At 43.1% G+C, this 26,829-nt stretch overlaps 2 protein-coding genes across 10 annotated transcripts in view; both read left to right on the top strand.

Moving 5' to 3' along the window:
• Window positions 1-26,829, top strand: part of LOC310666891 (uncharacterized protein) — a 160,484-nt gene that overhangs the window by 85,060 nt on the left and 48,595 nt on the right. The window lies entirely within an intron of this gene.
• The window catches only part of SETD1B (SET domain containing 1B, histone lysine methyltransferase), a 68,788-nt gene that overhangs the window by 20,856 nt on the left and 21,103 nt on the right, over window positions 1-26,829 (top strand). For all 7 annotated transcript variants that reach the window (XM_083418080.1, XM_083418074.1, XM_083418075.1 and 4 more), the window contains 8 exons: window positions 140-294; window positions 714-812; window positions 1,174-1,444; window positions 5,922-6,034; window positions 9,285-10,460; window positions 23,888-24,655; window positions 25,652-25,825; window positions 26,568-26,655. In XM_083418080.1, coding sequence (XP_083274206.1) covers window positions 140-294; window positions 714-812; window positions 1,174-1,444; window positions 5,922-6,034; window positions 9,285-10,460; window positions 23,888-24,655; window positions 25,652-25,825; window positions 26,568-26,655 — 2,844 coding nt within the window. The remainder of the gene's footprint in view (window positions 1-139; window positions 295-713; window positions 813-1,173; window positions 1,445-5,921; window positions 6,035-9,284; window positions 10,461-23,887; window positions 24,656-25,651; window positions 25,826-26,567; window positions 26,656-26,829) is intronic.

Raw genomic sequence — 26,829 nt, 5'->3', positions numbered from 1 at the left:
TTTTCCCTTCCCTTCCCCCCACCCAGCTTGACGGTATTGCGAGGGGGGGAAGGAAGCAGTTCTGAAACGGGAATCTTTCATATATGTCTTTTTTTTTTTTTTTAACTTCGTTGGTTGCCCCCGCTTGCTTTCTCCTCAGGTTGGATCAACGGAATGGAGAGCAGCTCCCAAGCAAGCACCTCTGCCGAGAAAAAAAACCACCATTGGAAAAGTTACAAGTTGATTATTGACCCAGCTCTGAAAAAAGGACAGCACAAACTCTATCGTTACGATGGGCAGCATTTTAGCATTCCTGTAAGCGGTCGTTATTTTTTACAAATGAAATGTATTGTGATATTCTCTTCCCCCAACCCTGGTTTGTTTTATTCTAGTACCTCGCCACCCTTCTAAAGGGTGGGTGGGAAGGAGGAATTGTTAATGACCTGAAAAATGAAGATTGCTACAAAATGTTCAGGAAACATATTAAAGTTACACCCCCTGACAATGTAGTCTGTCAGAATCAGAAGATAAAACCTGCATCTTTCTTTTCCTGTGATTCCCTGCAGAATTGCTATTTGACATGTGTGTGTCTGCCCTGCCTGGAGAACATTCTCCTCAGTTTTAAAGGCTGTGGAGTAAACTTCCAAATTTCATGGGGTTTTTGGTTTTTTGTTGCATCCGTGGGTCGTGTCTTTTTTCAAGCTTCATTCAATTTACTCCCCTCTCCTCCTCAGAACCCAGGTCTTGCCCCAGTGGATTGTGTCAGAGATCCAAGGATAGGGCGAATATGGACCAAAACGAAAGAGCTGGAACTCTCTGTCCCTAAATTTAAGGTACATGCATTGAGAACTGTGGTGTCCTTGATATAAATCTAACTGCATCTTTATTGGTATTGTTGAGTAATTAGTTCACCGGTGTTATAAAGTTGCAAAATACAATTGAGCTTTCTGCCTGTCAAAAGTGTGTTTTATTAATAACTCAATGCAGTTATTTAAAACAAATTTTTAAAAGTTATTGCTGAGGCAAAAGTTCAGTATTTGTCTGTAAATTGCAGTGGAAGGGAAATACCTTGAAAGTTCAGTAGTTGCTTCTTAACCCTCTCTGCTCCAGGTGATGTGATTGCTTACAGTCCTTAACTTTGCTCTCTCTGGCTTTTAATTTCCTACTACAATGTGTGCAAAAACAAACCTACAGATCGATGAGTTTTACGTGGGGCCGGTTCCTCCCAAACAAGTCACTTTTGCCAAGTTGAATGACAACATCCGTGAAAACTTCCTGGCTGACATGTGCAAAAAATACGGTGAAGTGGAAGAAGTGGAGATCCTCTACAACCCTAAAAACAAGAAGCACCTGGGAATTGCCAAAGTGATCTTTGCCACAGTCAAAGGAGCCCGGGATGCAGTGCAGCATCTACACAACACATCGGTCATGGGCAACATCATCCACGTGGAGCTGGATACGAAAGGTGGGGAGCTGGTTCCGAGCATCATCTTCCTTCTGTTTGCTGCTCTTCCCCGCCTCTCTCCTGTCCCGTAGTGAGATGCATTTGCAGATTGGATGGGGAGAGCTAGTAATTAATTTAAGGGTGGTGGTGGAAGCTATTAAATGACTGTCACTGCATTTCCCCCTCAATCTCTCTGCTTTTCTCTGGGCCTTTGCTAGTCACGTGGAGCTGAATGTGTTGTCTGTTGCTAGGAGACAGTCCTGTAATTTACAAAATGCTGCCATCCTCTCCATTTCACTCAGTCACTCATGCTGACACTTGGCTTGCCAAATGGTCCCCCTTTGCCCCTTTGCCAAAAGTACCTTTTGCACTTAGCTGATAACACACCCACCCACACCTATAGATATAGAAAAATGAGGCTAAAAATAATTTTAGAAAATGCCTGAAATTTACCCTAAAATAACACTCTAAATTAGATTCCAGCAATGTTCTTGCTTTTATTTAATCATCCCATTGCGGGCATTTACATATGTACAAGAGGCTCTGTAAAAGTGTATTTTTTTTCCTTCCATTGTCTCTTAAAGGGACAGTAACACTCCAGATTGAAAGTAACTGCTCTGTAGTGCTAATACCTTCAGACAGAAGCAGTGTAGCTATGAACTCAGGTTTTATTTATAAGTTCCTCAAACCATACTGAGGCTGCAGTCCTAACCCCAGTTACCTGGGAGTAAGTGCCATTGAATTCAGCACAACTGACTTCTAAGAAGGCATGGTTAGGTTTGCTTCAACATTTAAATTTTTTGGGGTCTTTTTTTATTTCTGTATTTTTCTTTTTTGCTAAAGCAGTGAAGCATATATGACCAGCATGTTACTTTTAGCATATAAGTGCTAATTTGTCCCCCACCTCTGCCATAAGACACCTTTCAGTTTTGCAGCTTAATTATAAAAAACCCTAAACCTATTTTAACCCTTTAAAGGAACATTTTGGAAAGTATGAATAATTAACATGTTATGCACAATGGGACAGTTTCTAGTCCCTTATCTTTAAAAGTGCTTATGCTAAAATTTTAAAACTGCAAGTGTTCTGAACTCCAAAACACATTTGACTACGTCTTGTTTTTTTAGTTAGTGCACTGCTGAATCTCCAGCTGCAGTTAAATGTTCCTCTGCATGGTTTCTCATGTTGTGAAATGAGGATTCATCTATGCATGTTAGATAAAGTTATTAATAAAATGATAAGAGAGAATTGTTAGAACAGGTCAGTTATCATCCAGTCTTTTATCAACATTTATTCTGAGTTACTACCATATCAGGGCATGAGAACCACAGCTTAACTATCTGTAAAGTGGTATAATCCTAAATTTTATTGGAAATATATTTGACTGAACTCAGTCAGGCTTACAGCCAAGTTGAGAATCAGGAAAAATTAACATAACTGCTTTATAGTTTGAGCTGCAGCTGTGTTAAAACCTGTGTTGATTTTTAAATGTATTTTTAACAAGTTTTCTGTAAGCTTCCAGTGCTAGCCTTTGAAATCCTTATGATCACATCCTTCTCGATTTCTGACATTTCCACTATTTGTGACTTAACTAGTTACCAGACTATCATTGTTTACATGTAATACTAGATATAAAAAAGCAGAGGTATAGAGGAACAGCTGTTTGGCCCACTCTAGCCAACTCTTTTATAAAGTTCCTTTTTAAAAAAGAAAACCTGATGTTAAAGGGAGTACATGGTATCTAAACGACTATTTTAACTGTGATTTGATGAACTCAGAAGACTAAATCCTAGAGAACATAAATTCTGTTCACAGGCCTTAGAATAAAGCTCTGTAGCTTTAAGTGAGTCATGTGAGGTGAAATTTAGACCTTGGTCTAAGAGCTTTGCTGCTGCTGCTGCTGCTGCTGCTGCTTTTTGTGTGAGATAAGGACTCTCTTGTGTTGTACCTTAGTTTTTGTAACTGGGGTAGTAATTACCAATTACAGCTAAAACACAGGATCAAATAATTTAACTGTGTTAGGAGCTAGTGTAGGCGGAGGGACCAAGCAACAAACAAGGAAATCTCCACTTAAATTAATTCAATCATGCAGACACCTCCCCCACCCTCTCCCCAAACCTCAGTCCTTGTAGCTGCAAGATGGGGATAAGAAGGCTGGCCAAAGGATAACTAAGATAATGTATGTGAAGCCCATGGAGCACTTACATGCAATATAAATAAGTTTATTTACTTTACGTCTGTACCAACCAATAAACAAAAGTTCTCTGGGTGATTTGCAATAAAGGTTAAAAGAATACAGCAAAACAATACCTAAAATCTAAAACAGAGGTTACTAACAGGTTCTTACTTCAAACCACTGGGTGCCTGCAGGGGGCTGCTATACTACTAGCTTGTTCAGCACTTGCACCCTGGGGCACTGGATGCTCCTCTTTTCTTACTGCAACAACGCACCAGTGGATGCATACAAACCGTCCTGTTAACTCACATCTGAGGCCCCTAGTGCCGCTGTGTCCAGCCAGGTGCCTTTGAGGCTCCCAGGCAGAGCATGGTGGCAGTAGCCTTCTTGCACTGCTGCTCCTGAGTGGCTGGGATTCAGAGGTATGCTGATTCTGACCCTGGAGGTAAGACGTGGCCTTATCCTCCATCAATTTGTCTGATCCATTTTTAAAGCTGTCTTAAGTTGATGGACATCACCACATTATGTGGAAGTGAATTCCACAGTTCAGTTATGCATTTTGGGAAGAAGTACTTCTTATTGTCTGCCATGACTCTCCCAGCATTCAGCTTCATTTGATGATCCCATTGGGTTCTAGAAGTATGAGAGAGGGACAAAAACTTAACTCTCTTATAAACCTTTATCGTGTCCTACTTTACACACCTTTTTTCTAAACTAAGAAGCCTCAACTCTTGTAATCTTTCCTCATAGCGAAGGTGCTCTGTCCTCTTGATCATTATTGTAAGCCGCTTTGAAGTTTTATTACAGTCAAGTGTTAGATAAGTATTGTGAAATAAATAAGTAATAAATAATTGTCGCTGCCCTTTCCTGCTCCTTTTCCCAGCTCTACAAGTATTCTTTTTGAGAAGTGGCAAAGAGAACTGTCCACAGTACTCCCAAGTGTGGCTACACCATAAATTTGAATAAATGCACTTCAATATTGACAGTTTTATTTCTTGCTGACATGAATAGAACTGTGCTTAGTTATGGCGTGTATACCCTCATCCCCAGCACGGCTCTGCTGCTTGAATGGCATTGTTCCGGTTGTACTGGGTTGAGTTATTGTCTGTATAACACCATAACTTTGAAGAAGGAACTGGTTCCTGCTCTGTTTTCTCTTTGCACAGCCGACCCTGGGATTGAGCTGCTAGTGTCTTGGACCCTAAAATTCTGGCAATAGTTTGCTGGCTGCACAACAAGGCTAGCTGTTTAGCTGTGCAGACTGACTTTATTCATGTTCTTTATGCAGAAGTAAGTCATGCTGATTTCAGCAGGGCTTGTTCCCAGGTTAGAGTGCATAGGATTGCAGACTTCATTTTAATAAAGAAAGAAAGATATATCTTTTGTCAACACTGCTACAAGGGAAGAGGACAACGTAAAATAAACAACTGATTTTATAGATGAACAGCAAAACCATCAATAAGCTCATCAAAATACATAAGTATTTACTTAGTTGGCACTGTCAGGGGAAGCAGGTGCATTTTTAAAAAAAGACAAATATTATAACATTTTTACTGATCACATACAATGTGCCTTTTACAGAAAAACTGATTTGATGTCCAATTTCTAGTGAGCTGGGCTTGCGGAGTTTGAAGATTTATCACATTTTACCATTGAATGCAGACACATTTTTGCTATAAAATGGTTTTATCCCTACAGCTGTTAAACTATTTCTCATCCCTTGAGAACATGTTGAGGAGAGGGAGGCCAGTTCTGTGAAGAAGCAGTCCTGAGTTGAAGACACATGCTCTCCTTGATAAAATGCACCAACATGGCAATAAAAGAGGGGGCAACTTTGTCTTGTCTAACCTTTTTCCTTTACTGCTTTGTGTTCTGTTACCCCTCCCCGCTCTTGAAGTAGGCGATCTGGAATTGGGTCATCTGCCTTTGGAAGTAGGGAGCCAGAGTGGTGTAGTGATTAGAGACTTAAGGCTAGGACTGGGGAGACCCAGGTTCAAATTCACGCTCAGCCATGAAATTCACTGGATCACCCTTGGCTATATTCACTCTACCTGGCAAGGTTGTTGTGAGGATAGAACAAGAAAAGGATGTTGTTCCAAGTCTGCTCCAAGATAAAACTCAATCAATGAAGCACTCTTGTGCTTGTATGGACCACAATGAGGCATTTTTTGCTTCACTTGGCCTAACAAGCTGATAGTGAATATTTCAACAGAGTCAGAACTGGTGCCTGTTCAGGCTTGGTTTGCAGAGAGACTTGGTAAAATGTGGATTCTAGATGGAATTGTGGTGTGTTCTTTTCAATAAAGTTGTTGCTGTTTGTCCAGGTGAAAAGCGCATGCATTTCTATCAACTTCTTGTGAATGGACTCTACACTCCTCAGACTCTACCTGTGGAGAATGAGCCGGACGTATCGCCCACCGTGAATGAAACTGCGCAGGTACCTTTTCACTTGTGATTTAATGGCACGCACTGTGTCTGTTGGGGAATTCGGAGATGATATTCATTTACAACAAATGGTAGTTTGCCTGCTGTTGTCCGTCTCCTCAAGAAATTCATTCTTGACATTCCTGTCCAGACATCTGTCATCTCCAGCCTTCCTTTTCAGGGGGCTCTTGAATGGAGGGCAAGTCCTTGTGAAGTTCCAGATACCGCTAGACCTTTTACTAGATCCATGGAACTGTTCCAAGCTGGAGTCTGATTCTGGACATGACAGTTGTGTGTAGGTGCTATGTATGGAGATCGGCAGGCTGGATTGTTTCCTGTTTGTCCTTATTAGGACTTCATGTTTTATTAAAATATTTTGAGTCAGCTGAGTTAATGTAACAGGAAATGAAAAATAAGATATTAACAATGTCCCAGGTAATAATAATTTTGATTATCAAATTTGTAAGCTTTACATTTAACCTTCATAGAACTGTAGAGTTGGAAGGGAACCCAAGGGTCATCTAGTCCAACCCCCTGCAATGCAGGAATCATGTCCATCCAACCTCTGCTTAAAATCCTCCAAGGAAGGAGAGTCCACAACCTTCCCCTGTGGGAAGGAAGCAGCGAGGGTGGGAGGCACACAGAGACAATATCGAGGCCTGCTCCAGTTGGACTGTGTTTTAGTAGTTTAAAATTGTAAACCACCTTAGGTGCATTGGCAGAAAGGTGCTATATAAAATTTAAGAAATAAATAATAAAACTAGAGATCCTGTTCTGGCTTCTTTCTGTTGTTGGGCATTTGAGCTCATGAGACTTGAAATGGGTGTGTAGGAACCAGCTGTAAAGGCTGCCTCCTTCCCAATGTCCTATTTTGCTCCCTTAAGATCAAGTTGTTTGTGTGGAAGAGGGGAGAATTTCTCAATGATATTTAAGTAGTAGTTAATAATTGAAATTTTATGCTGCGGATTCAGTTTTTGGCACAGAATGCCAACAAAGGCAGATGCTAAAACTTCTTGTTGAGTAATTTCTGCCATGTTCCAAAAAAATCTCTACTAATGGAACAAACAGAATATGATTTTGTGACATGGGGAGTTCTAGGTGCAAAAGTGGCTGAGTTTGAATTTAATCCATGTGGCTGCTTGTCTGGCCTGCTTGCGTAGACTATTTTGCGGTACCGGAAAGCCCCATTCAGTGCAGTCAAGCAAGCTGATGGAGGTGTAAATTCAAGTAAGTTTTGTGGGATGTGCTCCCTCGTAAACGTTTGTATCACTGTGCCCTTTATAAGTGTTTAAACGTTTTCTGTTGAGGCATATGACGAGTACCTTGAAATATCCATTCATTTCTAGTTACTTTTATTTAGGAACCTACTTCCTAGTTCAGTAAAGTGTATTTTGCCCAAAATTGTAAGTGCTTCTCTGCTGACATTTTCTGTCATTTGCTCAGTCTGTTTACTCTGAATACTTAAATTTCATAACCTTTATTTTCATCAGGCAAATGAAAATAAAAGAAATCTGCTTGCTTTTGGTTTCTTCATTCTCATTATCACTTTTGTTTCCCTTAACATTTCTTTTGGATGTTTGAATAAGAAAGCTGTAATGATTGCACCATAAAAGATCTACAGCTCGTGGCACTGAGCTCCCTCTGTTGAGGAAGGTTCTGCCTTTCATTGAAATCCATCAAGTGAACTTAGGGAATGTTCACGTTTGTTTGTTTGTTTGTTTGTTTGTTTGTTTGTTTGTTTGTTTGTTTCTTGACATGGGAATGGCATTTCTTCTACAGTTCTGAGTAATGTCACAAATTAAAGGCTGCATTCAGACAATCCTCTGATCAATATTCCTTTCCCCCTTTCTCTTGTGTAGGGATCATAATTCATTACTTTGTCCATTGTTCACCATTACATCCAAACCCACAAACTTGAGTGAGCCCTCCACACTTCAGGATTGTTAACAGTGCTTTAATACTGATTGTTTTTGGTTTGGACATAATGACAAATTCTGGCATTATTAAATCAAGTGGTACCAAAATTAAGCCCTACCTGTAAGGGTACAGGAAGAGTGTGTTGGGCACAGTGCTCATTCCTGATCCTACAAATTATGACTCAGAAGATTTTCTGAATGGGCTGCTAGGGGTTGGGACACCCTTCTTGACCCTGGCACCACTGCCTGCTTGCATTCTTTGAGCCCTGTCTACCCAGCAGGAAGGGGAAAGCAGCTGGAGGCTGCGCTGTGAGCCTTGGCAGGTGCCCTGTGATGCCGATCAGCCAGCCATGTGCCAGCCTGTCGCTGTTTATATTGTGGGCAGCTGATCTTTCAGCCATGCCGCACTCCCTCACTTTGTGTTCTTCCCTTATCAGTCGCTAGTGTTCATTTCTCTTTACTCCCCCTCAGATTTATCTGCATCAGCCACCACACACTGGGTTTATTTACATAGGGATTGCAGGGAGTTCTCGCCATCAACTGCTTGCAACAACCACTTAAGCAGATGGTCTAATCATAGGCATTTGTTTCTTCATCTGAGAATAACAGTGGGCTAACAATGTCAAGTCCTTTCTGCTGAGTCCCACGGTTACTTGATGTCCTGATTCCTTTTTAGTGTTTGATCTTATTGGTTATGGATTTACTGTTGCCATGTTAGCTTCAAGATCAATTCCATGGCCGTTCATGAAAGATGGGGATACAGTCATTTATTTTTTACAGATACTGCCTGGTCGAATATGTATTAGGTTTACTGTCGTCATAGTTCTCGAACCTTTCATTTTATTTTTCTGTGAACTTCAGAACTTGGAAATGGTCTATTTACAATAATTGAAGAGGACTTCAAAGTAACTATTAATTGACAGTGATCAGTTGGTTGTGCATGTGGTTCTTAAAAAAGCAATAGCTGGAAAAATTCCAGCTGCCCCAGTATGTTTTTGTTCAAAGATTCTGGGTTTGTTTTTTTTACAACTCAGCCAAATTCTCTTATAGATGGTACATTTCATTAACCCCACACCACACCACACCAACATGCACTAGAGGTTAGAAAACAACAACTGGTAGATTAGATGAAAGGATGGTTCCAGGAACCTTTGTCCAGTGTAGGGCTAGTACTGATGCCTGCCACTCTTGATCATCTTGCAGCAGCAGTGTTTATATGTATGCTTGTCAAGTGGCTCCTTAAGTGTTCCTTGGATGTGTGCATTGCTAGGCCCCATGCTCAAGTCTTAATGTTTCCAATGGCACTTCAAAAATGTATGCATATTTTTCTGTTTTCCTTTTTTGCAGCTGGCTGAAACTCTGAAACAATTAAAGGACAGCAGTGCTTCTTCTGTGGGATCATCAGCTACCCCAAACAGTGGTACCCCATTTTCCCATGATACCGCCTTTTCCAGTTGTCGGCAAGATACCCCAAACTCTTACAGCCAGTTCACTCCTCAGTCCCAAGGAACCCCTCTTACCCCACGCCTGGGGACTCCATTTTCCCAAGATTCTGCATACTCTAGTCGTCAGACAACACCTGCGTACCACTTTAGTCAGGACTCTGGGTATAAACCCAGAAGACATGAAACAAAATTTACAGATGCTTATAACAGACGCCCAGGCCACCATTATGTTCATAATTCAGCTGGTGTTTTCCGAGGGTCAGAACATCAGTTCAGTGCATTCAAATCCCACCCTCAAGAGGCTGTGCAATTTCCCCACACTCCTCCTTTGAGCCACACAGGTTCTTCGACTTTCAAGTCCGCTTTCTCCCCCTACCAGGCACCCACAACTTTTCCCCAGCCTGAAGAGCCGCAGTTTCCCCAAACTTCTAGGGATGCTGAGTACCGTCGGCCGCCACCAACACCAACGGAGATGGCAGTTGAAAGTAGCGCCGCTGCCACTGTTGACTTTGTTCCTGTGAAGGACAAACCTGAGGAGCCCCCAGCCCCACCTGAGCCCAACAGTCTCAATGAACCACCTGTGGTACCCTTCACACAGACTCCAGAAAGGAGCGAGACCCCAGGCACCCCAACCACAGAATCTGAAATTCAGCACAACAGTTTGGACTCAAGAATTGAGATGCTCTTAAAAGAGCAGAGAACAAAGCTATATTTTCTCAATGAGCATGACTCGGACAATGAGATTAGAATGGAAGGTAGCCCCATCTCCTCCTCCTCCTCCCAGCTTTCTCCAATTGCAACATTTGGTTCCAACTCTCAGCCCAACTACAGAGCACAAACCCCTTCCTCGCGTCCTTCCAGCACAGGCTTGGAGGACATTAGTCCAACACCATTGCCGGATTCTGACGACGAGGAGCCAATTCTTGGAATAACTTCTCTCTCTCAGAATTCGAAAGGAATGCCTGATGCTAGCCTGACTCCCCTTGACCAGCTGAGTAGGACTTCCAAAACGGAGTCCTCTGAACCTAAAGAAATGTTGCCTGATAACGATAGTCCAACTCCAGAAAAAATGGAAGAGGTAAGTGGTTCAGATAAGCTTTACATATGTGTAAGCGGTATGAAGAGCTTTGCATTTGAGAATTGCATTGCTGATTTTAAACAGGTGCAATCTCCAATTCTCAGCCCAAGAATTGTGTGTAGTATGTGTACAGGCTCTGACCCACTTGTGCACGATCGGCACACGTGTGCCGTTTTCCACGCTGCACAGGGGCTGGGCAGACTTCTGCATGTCCTGCAGGCACGGTGCACAGTGGCCAGGAGTTGCCTGTATTCATCTGTGGTGAACATCCATGAGCTGTAAAGTGTTTAACTTATAAAACAAGATGTGCTTAATTTGTAAGATGGGAGACTTGGATGTGATTCCTTTGTATTGGAATTGGTTAGGAGTATGCCAGAGAAGGTGTGGTGCATGATCTGAGGCCTTGTGTTGAAAATTCCTTCTCCACATCAGCTGGATTGACTGCTGGGACAAGAAGGGACCTGCTGCAGTCTCTTTTCCATGCTGCTGTTAAACCTCCCATGGGAAACAATTTTTAGCCAGGTTGTGCTATTGTCACTTGGAAGCCACCACCTTATTTCAGCAAGCATTTGGTCTGTCAAGTTGTAAATGTTTTTAGGCTCCCTGGAGTTGTAATATTGTCTGTTATCTGCTAACCTTGTGGGATATTAAAGTAGTTTCCTTCCAAGCTGTCATGCATAGGATTCAGTTGTGCATCTGCTTCAGAGTTGGATCTCATGAAATGCACTCTTCCTCACTGCAGTATCTTTTCAAACATGTTGCTTTTTGTGTCTTCTCCTTGAGTTGCTCAGTCATTCTACAGGGGCTTATGACCTTTCCTGCTCCATAATTAAATATAAACAATTGGCCTTTTTAAAATTTCATTTTAAAATGTGTATAAAACTGAGAACAATTACAACAGATAAAAATTAAAAGATGACAAACAAAACTATAAAATAGGCACATAGAATGCGTATAGTTACACATGAGTTAAAAGAACACTGATAGTGTTTACCTGAACTTTGTTTAGTTCCAAATTTGCCAGTTTGTAATGAGGGTTGTCTTGAAAATGATGCTGTCTGTGTAACACAAGAATGCAAAATCATATAAAAAGTGAAATAAAAACAGTTAGTGAGCTCTCCCTTTTTAAGTGATTGCAGATTCCAGCTTAATAGTTTGCTTTTTGTTGTTGTCATCTCCCCTCCCCTTTCTGGTGGGACTGAATCTGAAATAATGATGTACTACCCCTGTAGAAATGTGAGCTGTTGCTTTTCCAGCTTGCAAATGAGATGGAGAGGAGTGCCAAGCTTTAGCCTATGAAGAGGCTGGGAAAGCAGAGGCTCATGTTTCAGCCTATTGTGAGGCTGTTGTTCATAGCCAGGCTTTCAGAGAATTCCTCAGCAAGAGGAGGGAAGCAGGGATAGAGGACGTCTGGGCAGGAAAGAGAGTAGGCACTTTCAGTGTCTCCACCTTTCCATCCAAAAGGAGATTTATTTCTCCTGTTTTTTAAAAGGAGATTCCACAATCTGCATTGTCTTCTTCATAATTCACATAAAAGAGGAAATGTATGCTGCAGTTTTTCTGTGGATAGCATTTTCTGTAGCTGTGAGTGTGTTGGCTGTGACGTCTAGGATATGTTATTCTAAAATGAAGTAACAGCATTGGGGTGCACTTTTTATTGTCTTGTTGAAGTTATATCCCCACTCTTCATTGCATAGCAACCCCAGGGTGGGGTACTGTAATTCTCTTTCCTATGTATGACCCATCCCATGCCTTTTCAGAGCTTTGGTTCTGAACAGGAACATTGCCACAAGAAGCATCCTGCAGCCAGATTGGGCCAATGACCCTTCTAGTCCTGCACCCCAGTTCACAGTGGCCAGCCAGATAGGAACTCTTCTGCTCATGTTCCCCCAACAACTGGCATTCACAGGCATATTCTGAATGGGGAGGGGCTGCAGCCCAATGCATTTGCTGTGCGTGCAGAAGGTCCCAGGTTCAATCCCTGGTATCTGCAGATCAGACTGGGAATGTCCCTTGCCTGATGGTTTGGGCAATATTAAGCAAAATGGACCAGTTGTGTGATTTGGTGTAAGGCACCTTCCTGTGTGCTGCCTCCAAGACATCCCTGGAGCGAAGGGCGGGAAGATAAATCAAAGTCACCAGGTTTTCTTCTCAGTGCCTGCATTCTATTATTAATTTCGTTTATCCTTGCAACAAGAAGCTGAGGTTGCTCTGTCTTACAGGCAGAGAGGGTGTCATTCTTTGGGCCACTCAATGAGTTTTGCTGCCAACAGGTGATCAGAATATATACTTACCGTATCTAGGGCCAGTGGCCTATTCCACACCAATCTCTCTCTCTCTCTCTCTCTCTCTCTCTCTCTCTCTCTCTCTCACACACACACACACACACACACACGTTCCATAAGCTATGCATTGTTTCCAGGGCTGACCCACACATGAGGCAAGGTGAGGTGACAGCCTCAGGCAGCAGAATCCACAGGGGCAGCATATCCCAATGCAGATGTTTATTTTCCCCCTTCTTCTTGATGTAGATTTTCACTCACCCCTTCTTCCCTGGTGGGGAGCGGGGTACCATATTGTGGTTCGCTTCAGGTGTCAAAATGCCCTGGGTTGGCCCTGATTGTTACAGCAGTTAAGCAGACTATTGTGCTCTAAGTCAAGGGGCTTTTCTACAACTGACCACCTGGTTTATTTTTTTAAGAGTTGGATTCTAACCTGGCTCCCAAGAAGGCAAAGAGGCTCTACATTCAGCTCTGGAAGTAGACAATGTAGTGGACTTTCTTTATTATCCTTTCTTTGTATGCATCTCAAAATTCCTGTTATTGATCCCTGAAATAGCATCACTGGAGGCTCCAGTCCAGTACATACTTACCTGGCAGTAAGTTCAGTCAAACTCACTGAGACTTGCCTCTGAATAAACATGCACTGGATCAGGCCACAAGTATCTTTTGGTCAAATGGATGCTGTGGTGGTAACTAAGGTTAAGAGAGGGAGCATCTGTGTTTAAGGAAGCACAGAGATTCAGTATGTAGGAAAATGAACCAACGACAAAGGAAGGAAAAGTGGGAATACATGAAAGTGGGAGCATGTTTAATTCTGTGTTAGTAAATCCAGTCACAATGGCAAATGTGTTAAAATTGCCACTTGTGGAGTCCATTGTATCTGTCCTTTTTATGTAGAGCTATGTGGTCACATATTGAGATAGAACTAAGCTGTGTTAAGCCATCTTGAATATGCACATTAGGAGAAATAACCACTCTGAATGGAATGATTAACTAAATAACCCTAAAATGCTAGGCTAGACAATAAATGATCCATTCTGCACTATTACAGCTTACTGATTCTGTTTAAAATGGTAACCATTACATAGGAGGTTATTCTAGGCTCCCTTATGGCAGGGGCTCAATATCCTCAGGTTTCCCCATGTGCTGTCCTGGATGACCTGCTCCAACACAGTTTGGTTTGCCTAAAGAATTGCCCAGTTCTTGTTGTCTCCAGGAAGGAAGCTGGCTAAAGTATGTGGCATGATCTGTTGAGCAGATCATAAAAGTGGGTATGACCCTTTAAAAAAAGTCATGATTCCATCAGAGGTGACCCCTTCCTTGTTTATCTGTTTTTACATGCTTGGTACTAGTTGCTCTGTGGACTACATGAGATCTGTACTTCAGAAACTCTCCTGGAATATTACCTTGCTTTGAATTTTGGCAGTGATAGTTATTTTTGCAAGGAATTAGGAAATTAATATGATAGGATATGGGTGGCCAGCCCTTATGCTGGACTGGTGTGGTCCTGTCTCCCTGGTTCAGTAGACCAGAGACAAATGCCCCAAAGTGTGGGAGCCCTTTTGGTCTAAACCAAGTGGCTGGCAGCATGGTGAGAGTTCAGTACACCACCTCCTGGATCAGTCAATGTCAAAGCCATTTGAGCTCCTGTTGGTTTCTTTAGCTGTGAACTGCCATAGTTTTCCCACCCATGGATGCAACTTGCTAGCTCCATAGCCCCACCTCTTGTCTGCAGGAGCCAATGTATTGGAGTTGCTTATAATGGATTCTAATTATTTAATTATTTAAATAATTTAAATATTTCATTATTATTTGAATGTTTCAGATAGCAGTTTTTAACTGTTTGTGCAGTTTTTATTGTTTTATTCTTTTTTAAAACAATGGTTTTTTTTTAACAATCAAGGAATATATAATCGTATGAAATAAATATTTTGGGAAAACAAAGTTCAGATAAATAAAAGTAATGCAAAATGATTGGTATTATAACAATTGATATAAAGAATGGCAGACCTCTTGTGTGCAGTAATGCCCTCTATTTATATTCAGACCGTGGATGCCGTTACTTATGTAGTCAAAATAGCACTAGTCACACACAAGAATGAGGAATCGGCAAATATGGGGGATCACAAGGTTAGGACTGAGCCTGCTCGGTCACCTCAGAACAGTCTGTTGTGGCAAGAAAACAGGGAGAATGGAATGGCGTATCTTGTTGGAGGGCATGGCTGGCTTAGTGGAGCAGGAACATATGGCACTGCAACATTTTGTTGCAAGGTCCACTTTGTCAGCATCTTAACTGTTGTATATATTCCAGTACAGGTGCCCTCCTGCCTTACTGGTTAAATACAATTCCTGGTTCTGTAGCAGTTTACAAATAAGGCTGAATTCCATATCACCATTTTTATTCCTGCTCTTCCTTTCAAACATTATACTAATTCAATTTGCAGGTTCGTATGCATTCTTTCATCCACTTATATCTCTCACTTTGCTTAAAATTATTATTGCCATATATTTGTGTGCATGGACATTGCCACAGTCTATGGGAAAAGTCTGCCACATAGCCAGTGAACTTGCTTCACACATTTTGATGTACTTGGAAGTGCTCCCCATTAAGTTGCATCTATTATTGGAAGGAATTGGTGTAGCTATATTGGATGAAGCTCCCTCTGTGTTCTGCCTCCCTGTTATCCCTTTTCAGTTCCAAATGCATGTGATATTCTCTCTTTGCCTCCTGTTGTTTAGTGTTGTGTCATTACATGCTGTTTAACAGCTGCTGCAATTCTGCTCTGAAATCGGTTGTTTCAGTTCTTTGGTAATAGATTCCTCTTTCTGCATAGACTATCTTTATCTATTAAAGCTTCATGTGTGCTTTTTGAAGTGCCCTTCTCATACAAACTTAATTTCCACAGTGGGATTCTTGCCCACCCCTCCCCCAGTGAAAATTTTACAGGATTGGCTTCAGGCAGTGGGTTGTCTTACGTCCATTCTATTAGCAAGAAGAAGCAAGGCAAGAACATACAAGAATTTGGTGATTAGGAGAGAGATGGGGAGTGTGACCCTGTTCTCCTTGATCTCTTGACTCCTTTCGATACCAGGGTGTCCTTCTGGAGTGACCATGAAAGTTGGTGGAGGGAAGTTGTTCAGCCTTGTGGAGACATCGTTGTAGGGTTTCACTTTTATACTCCGCAGTGTTTAACATCAGCATAAAACTGGTCGGGATCTTCTGTAGATTTGGAGTCATCAGTATGCCAATAAACTGAAGCTTAATCCAGATAAGACTTGAGGCACTATTAGTGGATGCTTCCCTGTTCTGGATGGGGTTGCACTTCTCATGAAGGAACAGGTGTGCACATTTGGGTACTTTTGGATTCATGACAGTCCCTGGAGGCCTCTGTGGCTCGGAGTGCCTTTCATCAGTTTTGGCTGGTGGTCCAGGTGTGGTTCTATCTGAAGGGGGATTGTCTAGCTTCTGTTGTCTTTGCTCTGGTAACCTCTAGATTGAGACTGTTCGGAAACTGTAACTGGTGCAGAATTCAGTAGCCTGTTTGCTACCTTGGGCAAGACAGCTTGAGCCTATAACACTAATGCTGGCTGGACTGGATTGGTTACCAGTTGGCTTCCAGGCTTCCAAGTTTGAGCTTTATGCAGCTTCGGGCTCCAATACCTTAAGGACCAACTCTACCCAGACCCAGACCATACAGTTATCTTTTTTAGTTCTGTGTTCCCTCTGACTATTGCTTAGAACAATCTGTGGTCCTCCTTCAGCCCCATACAGCATGGCCAGTGGCTGTAGTCCAGCAACATCAAGGGCGGGGTCAAATATCCCTCTCCCTAGCTTAAAATGTATCAGCCTGTAACACCTTAGGATTCAGTAAGGAGGTATTGTCATAAAATTAAATGATTCAGCTGCTATTTTGCAATAAATGGACCATTGCCCTGCAGGCTCTGGCTGTACCCACTTCTGGATCTCACCCTGGACACTGCTTGCCCACAGTCCCTGGTGGATTACTCTCAGGCAGCAAGTAATTCATCAGTGTGGTAAGGTAAAGATGGCCAAAATAACTGCAAGGTCAGCCGGAATGGTCAAGACCTAATCCACAGGCTTTCTTTCCAGCTGGGGGCCACTCTGAGCCCTGAAATGGGTCCCTCGTGTGAGGTGTGCCTCTGTCCCGTTGACTTGGCCAAGGATGTCCAATTAATGTGTGAAGATAGATTTGAACCCTGGCCTTCCAAGGCTACATCTGCCACAATAGTAATTGCAACACGCTGATCCTTCACTCCTCTGCTACAATTTAGAGTCATGTTCAGCTCCATCCTCAGTGGATCTCTCATTGGACAGATTAGAGCTGTTCACCCATTGTGAGAGGCCATGTGAAATTGAGAGATTTGCATAGCCAAATGCCTTTCCTCTTTCATCTAATTTCTTATGCACTTTCCTAAATTTGACAAATTGCATGCCACACTGATAAAAATCCATGTGAGACATTATGCAGTTTTTGGCTATTAAATGATAGATCTCTACCTGGGACTTAGAATCAGGAGCAAAATCCTAGACATGTCTACTCAGAAGTAAGACCAATTGAATGCAGTGGAACTTGCTCTCATCTTAACTGTGTATGGGATTTTAGTCTACAGCTATCTGAAAACAGTCTGCCTGTAGGTTTGATCACGCAGTGCTTGTTCATTGCTTCTACAGGATTGGAAAGTGAGAAGAACTTGCTCAGCAATGAAGCTGACAGGAGGATGGCTCTCTTCTATCATATTAAGTGTAGAAAGTGTAGAAAACCAGTTGTGGTTGTAGGCAAGAGTACCTCTTTCGCTCTCAGGTGCCAGATTAGACTTTGAGGCTTTCAAAGTTTGCATATTACACAAAGTCTTCTTACTGTACCTTCTTAGAAAGCAGCAGTGTTGGCTACATATCATTTCTGCCTTTTCTAAGAAATTTTATTCTAAGTAAGCTTGAGGGTAGTGATCCCTGGAATTGTTCTTGCTGTGATTTTTTTTGTTCATTTGGTTAAATTAGTTGTTTTGGATGTATGTATTCATGTTATAAATAATATTAAGCATATGTTGAGAAATGTAATTTGTCACAAACACATTGACCATGCTATTCATCTACCTTCAGCCCAGATTATTATGAATCCAGATAGCAGAGCTTTTGAATGTGATCTCAAGGTCACCCCTGGAGTACAAGTTCCATTGAAATCAATAAAACTTGCTTCCATGTAGAAGTGTCAAGGAATCTTATTTTGCTGGGTGTGGGGGCTCAGTTTCCAACAAGAGAAGGTCTGACACCACCGTGGCTCACACCTCATTGGAAACTGCATCCTCTGACCTTGACATCCTTATATCTGGTGCATGATGGGCTACAATGTGGTAGTGAGAGAACCGCACTCTGTATATGTTTAGGAGCATACTTGTTTTTATTATGACATCATTCTGAGTCTGCGCCTTGTAACACAGAATAGGTTCCAAACCAAAAGTCTGTTTGGATTTTTTGCAAACCTAGTAAGAGGAAACTGGTTTTATGGCTAAGCGGAGTGTTCTTTTATACGATCTGCAGAGAAACCAGAGTATGTGAAGCGGAGTGTTCTTTTCACTTGAGTACCCATGGCTTAAAATGTAGCAACAAAGAAGGAATAGTTATTATTATTATCATTGTGGTGGGGATTTTTTTAGCGGGGGCAAATATTACCAAGGCTCCACTCCTCCAGCATCTGAACAGGGATATGGTATTAAAGTTGCAGGCTTCCTCTGTTCCAGTCACCCGGTTCCAAATTAGGAAAACATGGGGTGGCAGGAGACCAAATGCTAAATATTGCCTTGCCCCATCCTATGTTAATGGCATGGCAGTTTTTTACAGAGAAGCGCAGTTATTGCCCAGCTCTCATGGCTCAATAGAGCAGCAATGCTGAGAGGCTATTGTGGTTGAGAATTTGAGATACTTCTTCATCTGAAGGGGTTTCATCCTAAGTGTCTTGTTATCGTGGTGTTGCAGACTTCACAATCTGAGTCGCAAATCATCTTGCAAATGTGCAAGCCTTCATTGCTGGTCTTCTTGCTATCCTTTTCCAGAACTTAATGAAATGCTGTCTGCTTTTCCTGACACTCACGAAGTTGCTGAGCTTTTTCAAGGAAACCACCAGAATTGTTCGTTGCCATACACCCAGGTTTTCCATGACATTTTGTCACTCTCCCCCCCCCCATTTTTACACCTGAAAACCAGAACGTGTCGGGAATTTTCCTGATGAATGGCAAGCCTATGTCTGGTGGAAGTTGTTCTGCAAATGAGACGGCTCATTTTAAAATTCTGCCCTTTTGACTTGGAGCCTGTTGGATCCCTTTCAGAAGCAATGGGAGGGTCTGTGTATGCTTTGTGTCAGTTTCTTAAAAAGAAATGTTGCAACCCCTAGAAAGTTTTTAAAAATCAAAAACGGATTTGGGGAAGAGCAAACCAACAGAGGTGCTGAGTACCTCTGAAGACCAGTTGCTGAGAGACAAGCAGCTGGGGGGGGGGGGGGTTGCCTTCCTTCCCTGGGGGGGGGGGCAGGAATGTGACAGAGCCATCTTTGTTAAACAAGGTCTGCCCCAGCAATTTTGCATTTCCTTTGGTTAGCTGCTCTGAATGCCCCATTCGTGCTCTCTGGTCTTTATGTGCAGTCCCTGGATATCCACGTAGCATTGTCAAGGTGCCAGTTAATTCTGTTACGTTAGAGCAAAGGAGGATGGCCCATGGCCAAAATTAGAGCACCTCCCTCTTCTTTATCCCTCAAGAAGGGCTTTGTCATCCCCAGGAGTGTGGATATCTCCTCTCCAGAACAACAGGTGTAAGAAGGGCATGGACCACAAGCCAGAGTCTTAAAAGTCTGTCTCTTTCTTGAGCCTCTGGTGCAAAACAAAGTTGTTGTTTACGAACAAGGGGCATTTTGCATCCCTTGGAAATTCCCTCTTTTGAGAGAGGTGAGTGGCTTTGCTCTCTCTGCAAGTTCCCCACTGTGATCAACTGATTCTCTCCCTGCTCCCTGCCCCACTGGCCCCATGTTCTCACTTGCCCCTTTTACCAATTTCTCTTGGTAAGAGGCGATAACTAATTAGGAAGCTGCACCTGAGCCTGCCACATTGTGCGGCACAAACACCAGCACGGTGGCATTTCTTTACAAGCCTGTAGTCTTGGGAGTGTGTTGCAGTTTTCAGGGGAATATTTCCCTCCACCCCTCTGCGTCTGGAAAGCTCAGTTTAAATTTCCTCTCGTGAGAGTTTAATAAAGCACTGTAAACGAGGCCTTTTGTTGTTCAGTTTTCTTTCCTTCCAGCAAGGTGTAGTATTGTATTTTAACAAGGATTTGGATTGGGGTGTAGCAGCAGCAGCCCAGCAGCCCAGCCCTGTAGGTAGATGGCAGGTGGCAGTTGCAAACCATGTGCTTTGGCTCAAGAGAGCTGGTGTGCTTCAGAGCACTGGTGAAAACAACCCTAGACGGAGAGGACACACTGGCTGCTTCTTGGAGAATAAACAGCAGATATTCGATGCAACATCTACTCTGGAAGGAGCTGCTGGTCTTCTTTGTTTTCTTGCTGCATGGTTCAAATTGGTGGTTGTTGTTGTTTAGTTGTTTAGTCGTGTCCGACTCTTCATGACCCCATGGACCAGAGCACGCTAGGCACTCCTGTCTTCCACTGCCTCCCGCAGTTTAGTCAAACTCATGTTGGTAGCTTCTTTAACACTGTCCAACCATCTCGTCCTCTGTCGTCCCCTTCTCCTTATGCCCTCAATCTTTCCCAGCATCAGGTCTTTTCCAGGGAGTCTTCTCTTCTCATGAGGTGGCCAAAGTATTGGAGCCTCAGCTTCAGGATTTGTCCTTCCAGTGAGCACTCAGGGCTGATTTCCTTCAGAATGGATAGGTTTGATCTTCTTGCAGTCCATGGGACTCTCAAGAGTCTCCTCCAGCACCAGAATTCACCAATAGGTACTATGCCAAAATATATTTGATATCTGGATAATGTCATGCAGGCTTCCCCAACCTGGCACCCTCCACATGTTTGGAACTACAACTCTCATGAGGCTCAGGCAGCGTGGCCCAGTGGGCAGGGATGGTGGGAGCTGTGGTGTAACTGGAAGGCATCAGCTTGGAGAAGTTGCAGAGAGACTTGTTGGACTTTGAGGGAGGCCTGCATTCTGGCCTCCCACCTTGTACTGAAGCTCACTGGATGGCTGTGGGCCAGGATGGATGGATTGCATTTATAGCCACCTTTTCCCCAAGGAGCTCAATGTGGTGCACATGGTTCTCCCCCTCCTCTTTTAATCCCCACAACAATCCTGTGGGGTAAATTAGGATGAGAGGCAGGGACTGGCCAGAGGCCACCCAGTGAGTTATGGCTGAGTGGGGATTTGAACCCTGGTCTCCCAGGTCCTAGTCCAACACTCTACTACATGCTCTCCTACAGGGGCCTTTCTGCAGGGGCAAAACTAGGCACATACACTATGTAAAATAATGAAAAAATTACTATCCCCCCTCCTCTCTTCTTCCCCTATCTTCATACTGTCATTAACATTAGTGTTTCACATTGAATGTAACATCCATTAAAAGGACTTGATGAACTGAAAGTTTAATCTTCAGTTAAAACAATTTTAAAAAGCTAAGCCATAGCATTTTACTTCTACATTCACTGTCTGCCTAGACCCTGTTTTTCTTCCTCCCTGGCTACACCCTGCTTTCTGCATTTGTTCTTTCTTACTCTCCATGATTTCTCTTGTCTTGAACAAGCTTTTTATCCTTCTGAATTTTATTTTAATTGAACTCTGCTTAATTGACAGCCTCCTCCTTCCAGCTGGCTTTCTTGATTTTTGGTATATTTCCCCACTCCTGTTTCCTCTCCCATTTCCCCATCATATTACTAATGTATTGCTTAAAATAAATTTTGGATTGCAAAACTTGTCCCCTCTATGCATTCAGGTCAGTTGCCTGCCATGAAGCTGTTGGAGGCACAAGGGGCTTTTGCAATGTTGGCTCTTCATAAAGTTCATAAGGTTTTGGTGGTAGCTTTTAATTCACCCAACTTGCCTTCAACCCATCTGTGATTCCTATTTCCTATTTCAGAATACAAATGGCAAATATGCCCATATATTTAAATATTGGTTAAAATATTTCCTGTGCACTTTCCATGCCCCAAGGTACTCTGAGCTGCCCACAGAGCTGGGGTGGACTTTGGCTGCCATGCGTTATATGAGAAGGGTTGCATTCTCATAGACCGAGGCCAGCAGTTTTTCACTGGGCTTCACCTGGTACATTATGATCTTGCCAAAAAAAGACACAATTTTTTGTTAGGGGGAGAGAGAGGCAAAGATGAACCAATCTAGAATATAGCATAAGTAAATTAAGTCAGGAAGGTGTGCCTTTTGCCTGTTTATTGACCCACACTCTGTGTATCAGAGCATGTTATCCAGGCTTTTTCTTTTCCTGTATTCAAGTTATCCTCAAGTTCCACTTTCCAGCAGAGATGGACAGAGCCTTTCTTCCTACCCAGGGCCATCCCTGGCAAATAGGTCCAGGCCCTATATTCACAGAATCATAGAGTTGTAGAGTTGGAAGGGATGCTGACAGTCATTTAACCCAATCCGCTGGAATTCAGGAATCTCGGCTGAAGCATCTATGACAGGTGGCCATCCAACCTCTGCTTAAAAATTCTGAGGAAGGAGAGTCCACCACCTCCCGAGGGAGTCAGTTCCTGTCGATGAGCTCTTTCTATCAAAGTTCTTCCTGGTGTTGAGTTGGGATCTCCTTTCCTGTAACTTGAAGCTGTTGGTTTGGGTCCTACCATCCCACTCTCTCCTGGTACTGAGAGCCATGACTGGTGGCCCTGCCGTTTTCTGTTCACCCAAGAGACTTTCCACCTAATCTCTTGCTAGAGCAAGGCAGGGAGGGTGGAAGCAGAGGAACTCATCAGTTGAAATGTGTGAGAGAGACTGCTGCTCCTACATTGGTGGCAGAAAGTAAGCCAAGGAGGAGGGGGTGCCATTGAAAAGCAAGAGAGGCAGTGGGGCTCTGTGCGCCGTGTGCTTGCTCCAGGGACAGGCCCATTCTAGTACTGTTTGCAGCATGTTCACTAAAGGGCTTGTTGAACTGAGCAACAAACACGCGCAACCCACCTTTTTTTGCAAATGTGCCTTTTCTCCTCTCTTACTGCTATTTTATCATTTTAATCTTCAAGCTGATATGCCAACTTCATTGCACTTTGCTCTGACATGATAGACCAGGCATGGCCAAACTTGGCCCTCCAGATCTTTTGGGGCTACAATTCCCATCATCCCTGACCACTGGTCTTGTTAGCTAGGAAGGATGGGAGTTGTAGTCACAAACATCTGGAGGGCCAAGTTTGGCCATGCCTGTGATAGACTACTGCTGCAAGAAACAGCAAAGGGTGGTTTCTCCATTTTTGCAGGGGACAAACTGAAGTTGAGTGAGAGCATCTCTTAACCTGAACTTGTTAGGTAGCCTTGGGCAAAATTGGGCAAAATCTTGGGACTTCTCCATCCAAGATGAAACTTCCATTGACAGCTCTGTGTGGCTTCTTTCCATATTCAGTTTTATATTCTCTCACCTTCCTACGACTCCTGAGTTGTTTCTAAGCAGAATCAAGAATAGGTAAAGGTTACGGGAGAGTTTCTTGTGATTATATGCTGTCCTTTGCTGATTTAAATCCATGTTCTTTTTCATTTAGCCACAGGCTGGTAAAGAGCACATTTTTTTCTGTAAACTTTGCTTTTTGGAAGCAACCGCCCTCTGGTGGTAGTAAATTGATCAGTGGATACTTGATGAAAACCAGATTAGATTTCTGGATTGCTTTTAGTGCTACATTTTGAACTGGGGGTGCTCATAGTTAGGGGGAAAGGTCCAGATAGTATTAAGATGGCCTTGTGGTAAAGTTCTTCAGGTTTTAATATACAAATAGCCCCGACAGTTTGAGCACCTCATAGGATGTGATTTTACATGTTTTGTTGAACTGAATGTCTCCCAAGAAAATACTAAGTTGTCTTGGATGCACATGACTTGAGGAGACAAAGTTACTCCCCCACCCCGATTTTTATTTACTTGTCTTGCTAATGGGACTGTAATCCTAGACTAAGCAGAATATGTTTCTCTCTTCCTCACAGTGTCATCAGTCTTCAGGGGAAGACATGGAGATCTCCGATGATGAAATGAACCAATCTCCAAGCACAGAATGTGCCAAAAACATTGTGGTGAATACTTCTGTTGGCAACTCAGCTGTGATGGCTCCCTCAATTCCTATGCCTCCCCATGGTTTTCCTCCTCTGCCTCCCCCACCCCCACCCCAGCCGGTCTTCCCAATGCCCCCTCCCCCGCCTCTCCCTCCCCCGCCTCCCCCAACTCACCCCGCAGTCACTGTCCCGCCTCCCCCCCTCCCAGCGCCTCCTGGGGTTCCACCCCCTCATATCTTGCCTCCACTTCCTCCGTTCCATCCTGGGATGTTTCCCCTCATGCAAGTAGATATGATCAGTGTCTTGGGCAACCAATGGGGAGGCATGTCAATGTCTTTTCAAATGCAAACCCAAATGCTGAGCCGCTTGATGCAAGGGCAGAACACTTACCAGTACCCCCCGTTCATGGGGAACCGGATGCAATTTGTCAACCTTCCTCCCTACCGACACTTTTCCATGGGAGCAGCTATCAACCGTGGACAGCAGTGGCCCCCTTTGCCCAAGTTTGACCCCTCGGTTCCTCCTCCGGGTTACCAGCCCAAGAAGGAAGATCCTCATAAGGCCACTGTGGATGGTGTCCTCTTGGTGATTGTGAAGGAACTTAAAGCAATAATGAAGAGGGATTTAAACCGGAAGATGGTGGAGGTGGTGGCCTTCAGGGCATTTGATGACTGGTGGGACAAGAAAGAGCGTCTGGCAAAGGTAACCATCAAATCTCACCCCTCTTTTCCAGTGGCTTTGCAATGACAGACAGTTTGCACCACCTGCCTCTTTGCATCTTTCTGTGTTTCCCCCAGTTCAGGCTTGGACATACATAAAACAAGTAACATGACAGGTGTATGGCAAGGCATACACCTGTCATAATAAAGCTTAGTGCATGCATGCATGTATAAGAGCACAGGTCTGATTCCTTATAACTCAAGGTTATTGTTGTTGTTTTAAAGGGATCTCTAGTGTGTGTGGGGGGGGTGGAAGTCTTTTATCTGAAACCCTAGACTAGAGAGTCAGTGTGTTTGGAGTAGGCTAGATGCATGACTCCATTTGAGGCAGCTCTCTGTGTATGTTTGTGTGTGATTTCTGTGTGACGTCAGACATGGCAGGCATAGGCAATCTCAGCCCTCCAGATGTTTTGAGACTACAATTCCCACTGGTCCTGTTAGCTAGGGATGATGGGAGCTGTAGTCCCAAAACATCTGGAGGGCCGAGTTTGCCTGTGCCTGGCTTAGAGTGTGTTCATGTCTTTACAAATGGCAAAAGTGTACTTAGCACTGCCTGACCTTCGCAAATTCCTAAAGCCCATAGTGGATATTAGGCTACAGCCTACATGCAAAGACCTACATGGTTTTTGCACCACAAAAGGATCATGCCAAATTAAGGTTGTTTTCTGCCAGGCAAGGTGGAGAGTTTGCAGTTTAATCGATGGACACTCTGCAGTAGGGAAAGTAGGCACATCCTTCAGATGTTTTTGACGTTTGCCTCCTCCCTAGAATTTGTTCAGGCTGAACTTTTCCAATGGAAGTCAAGCAGAGATGTTCCATAAGTGCTATTGATGGATTTGAGCACCTTAAGTCTGTACTTGTTCAGGGAAATTAGAGCTTTCGTATGTGTAGATGCTACTGCTTTGTTCAAGCACCCAATTTTTAGGGTTTGCACCAGTGTGTCAGTGTCCTCTTTTTTAATCCTGTTTGTCTTGCATAGGCATCACTTACTCCAGTAAAATCTGGAGAACATAAAGATGAGGAGAAGCCAAAACCAAAGGACCGCATCACATCTTGTCTTCTGGAGAACTGGAACAAAGGAGAAGGTCTGGGTTATGAGGGGATTGGCTTGGGCATTGGGTTACGCGGGGCCATCCGGTTGCCATCTTTCAAGGTAAGAGCAGCCTTCAATATCTAGTTATTCATAATATGAACCCTGCTTTCCTATAGTACTGTAAATAATGTTAAAATTGAGTCACAGTTTTAATGTCTCAGCTGTTGCACACTTTTTGCCCAATAAACTGCCTGTACTTTTAGCTCTCTAACCTTACAGAAATGATTAATAACCCAGTATTGGCTCTCCACACCACCACCAATGCTATTACTGGCTGATTTATGATGGTGCAGAAGGATTAACAGTTGCCTCTATCCCCATGTGGGTTTTAGAGAGCACACTGGAAGACTTGAAGGATGGGGAAAAGTTAGGGGGGAGAGTGTTGCTTAGAGAAAGCATGCAAACATGGAAAGTGGTTGGAGATCTGTAAGGAAGAACATCACCTTTATTTTATCATACGTCAGAAATCCTTTAACAGATTTAATAAAAGAGGTGATAAGACTGTAAGGTTTCCGTCTTATTCCAGCTTTCCTAATTCGCATGTTTGCCCTTCTGTGTATTTAGATGATTGAACTGGGTTCAATGGCAGTGCCTCTTGATTTTCACACTGGTCTAATTGTTCTGTTGCCCTTTAAATTACAAACTGAAGTCAAAATGTTTTCACAAAAATAAAAAGGAAAGCCAACGTAGGCACTCCCATGTAGTCATTTTTGGGGAGTAAGGTATGCTATGAAGTGGGAGCACTTGTAAATCTAAAAACAAGTACATCTCCCAAAATTGGTTAATTCTTTCCTTTCTGCAGGTGAAGAGAAAGGAGCCACCTGAAGCTGCCTCAGCTGGAGACCAGAAGAGAATCCGTCCCTCTACTTCAGTAGATGATGAAGATGAAGGTTTGTGAAGCCATATTTTCCTCCAAAACACAGTAAGGGTTTCACACTGCTGAGTCCTCTAATCTTCACGCTGGTGATTTGTCTCTCAATCTGGACACTCTATGCAAAACTAAGAGTTCCACATTCTCTTTGTCCTAATTTTTGCAATTTAATGTCATATTTGGGACCAATCTG

This window comes from Podarcis tiliguerta (genome assembly GCF_965153285.1).
Source record: "Podarcis tiliguerta genome assembly, chromosome: 16".
NCBI classification, from domain to species: domain Eukaryota; kingdom Metazoa; phylum Chordata; class Lepidosauria; order Squamata; family Lacertidae; genus Podarcis; species Podarcis tiliguerta.
Note: the sequence above shows the minus strand (reverse complement) of the source record. Positions and strands in the feature narration are given on the sequence as shown.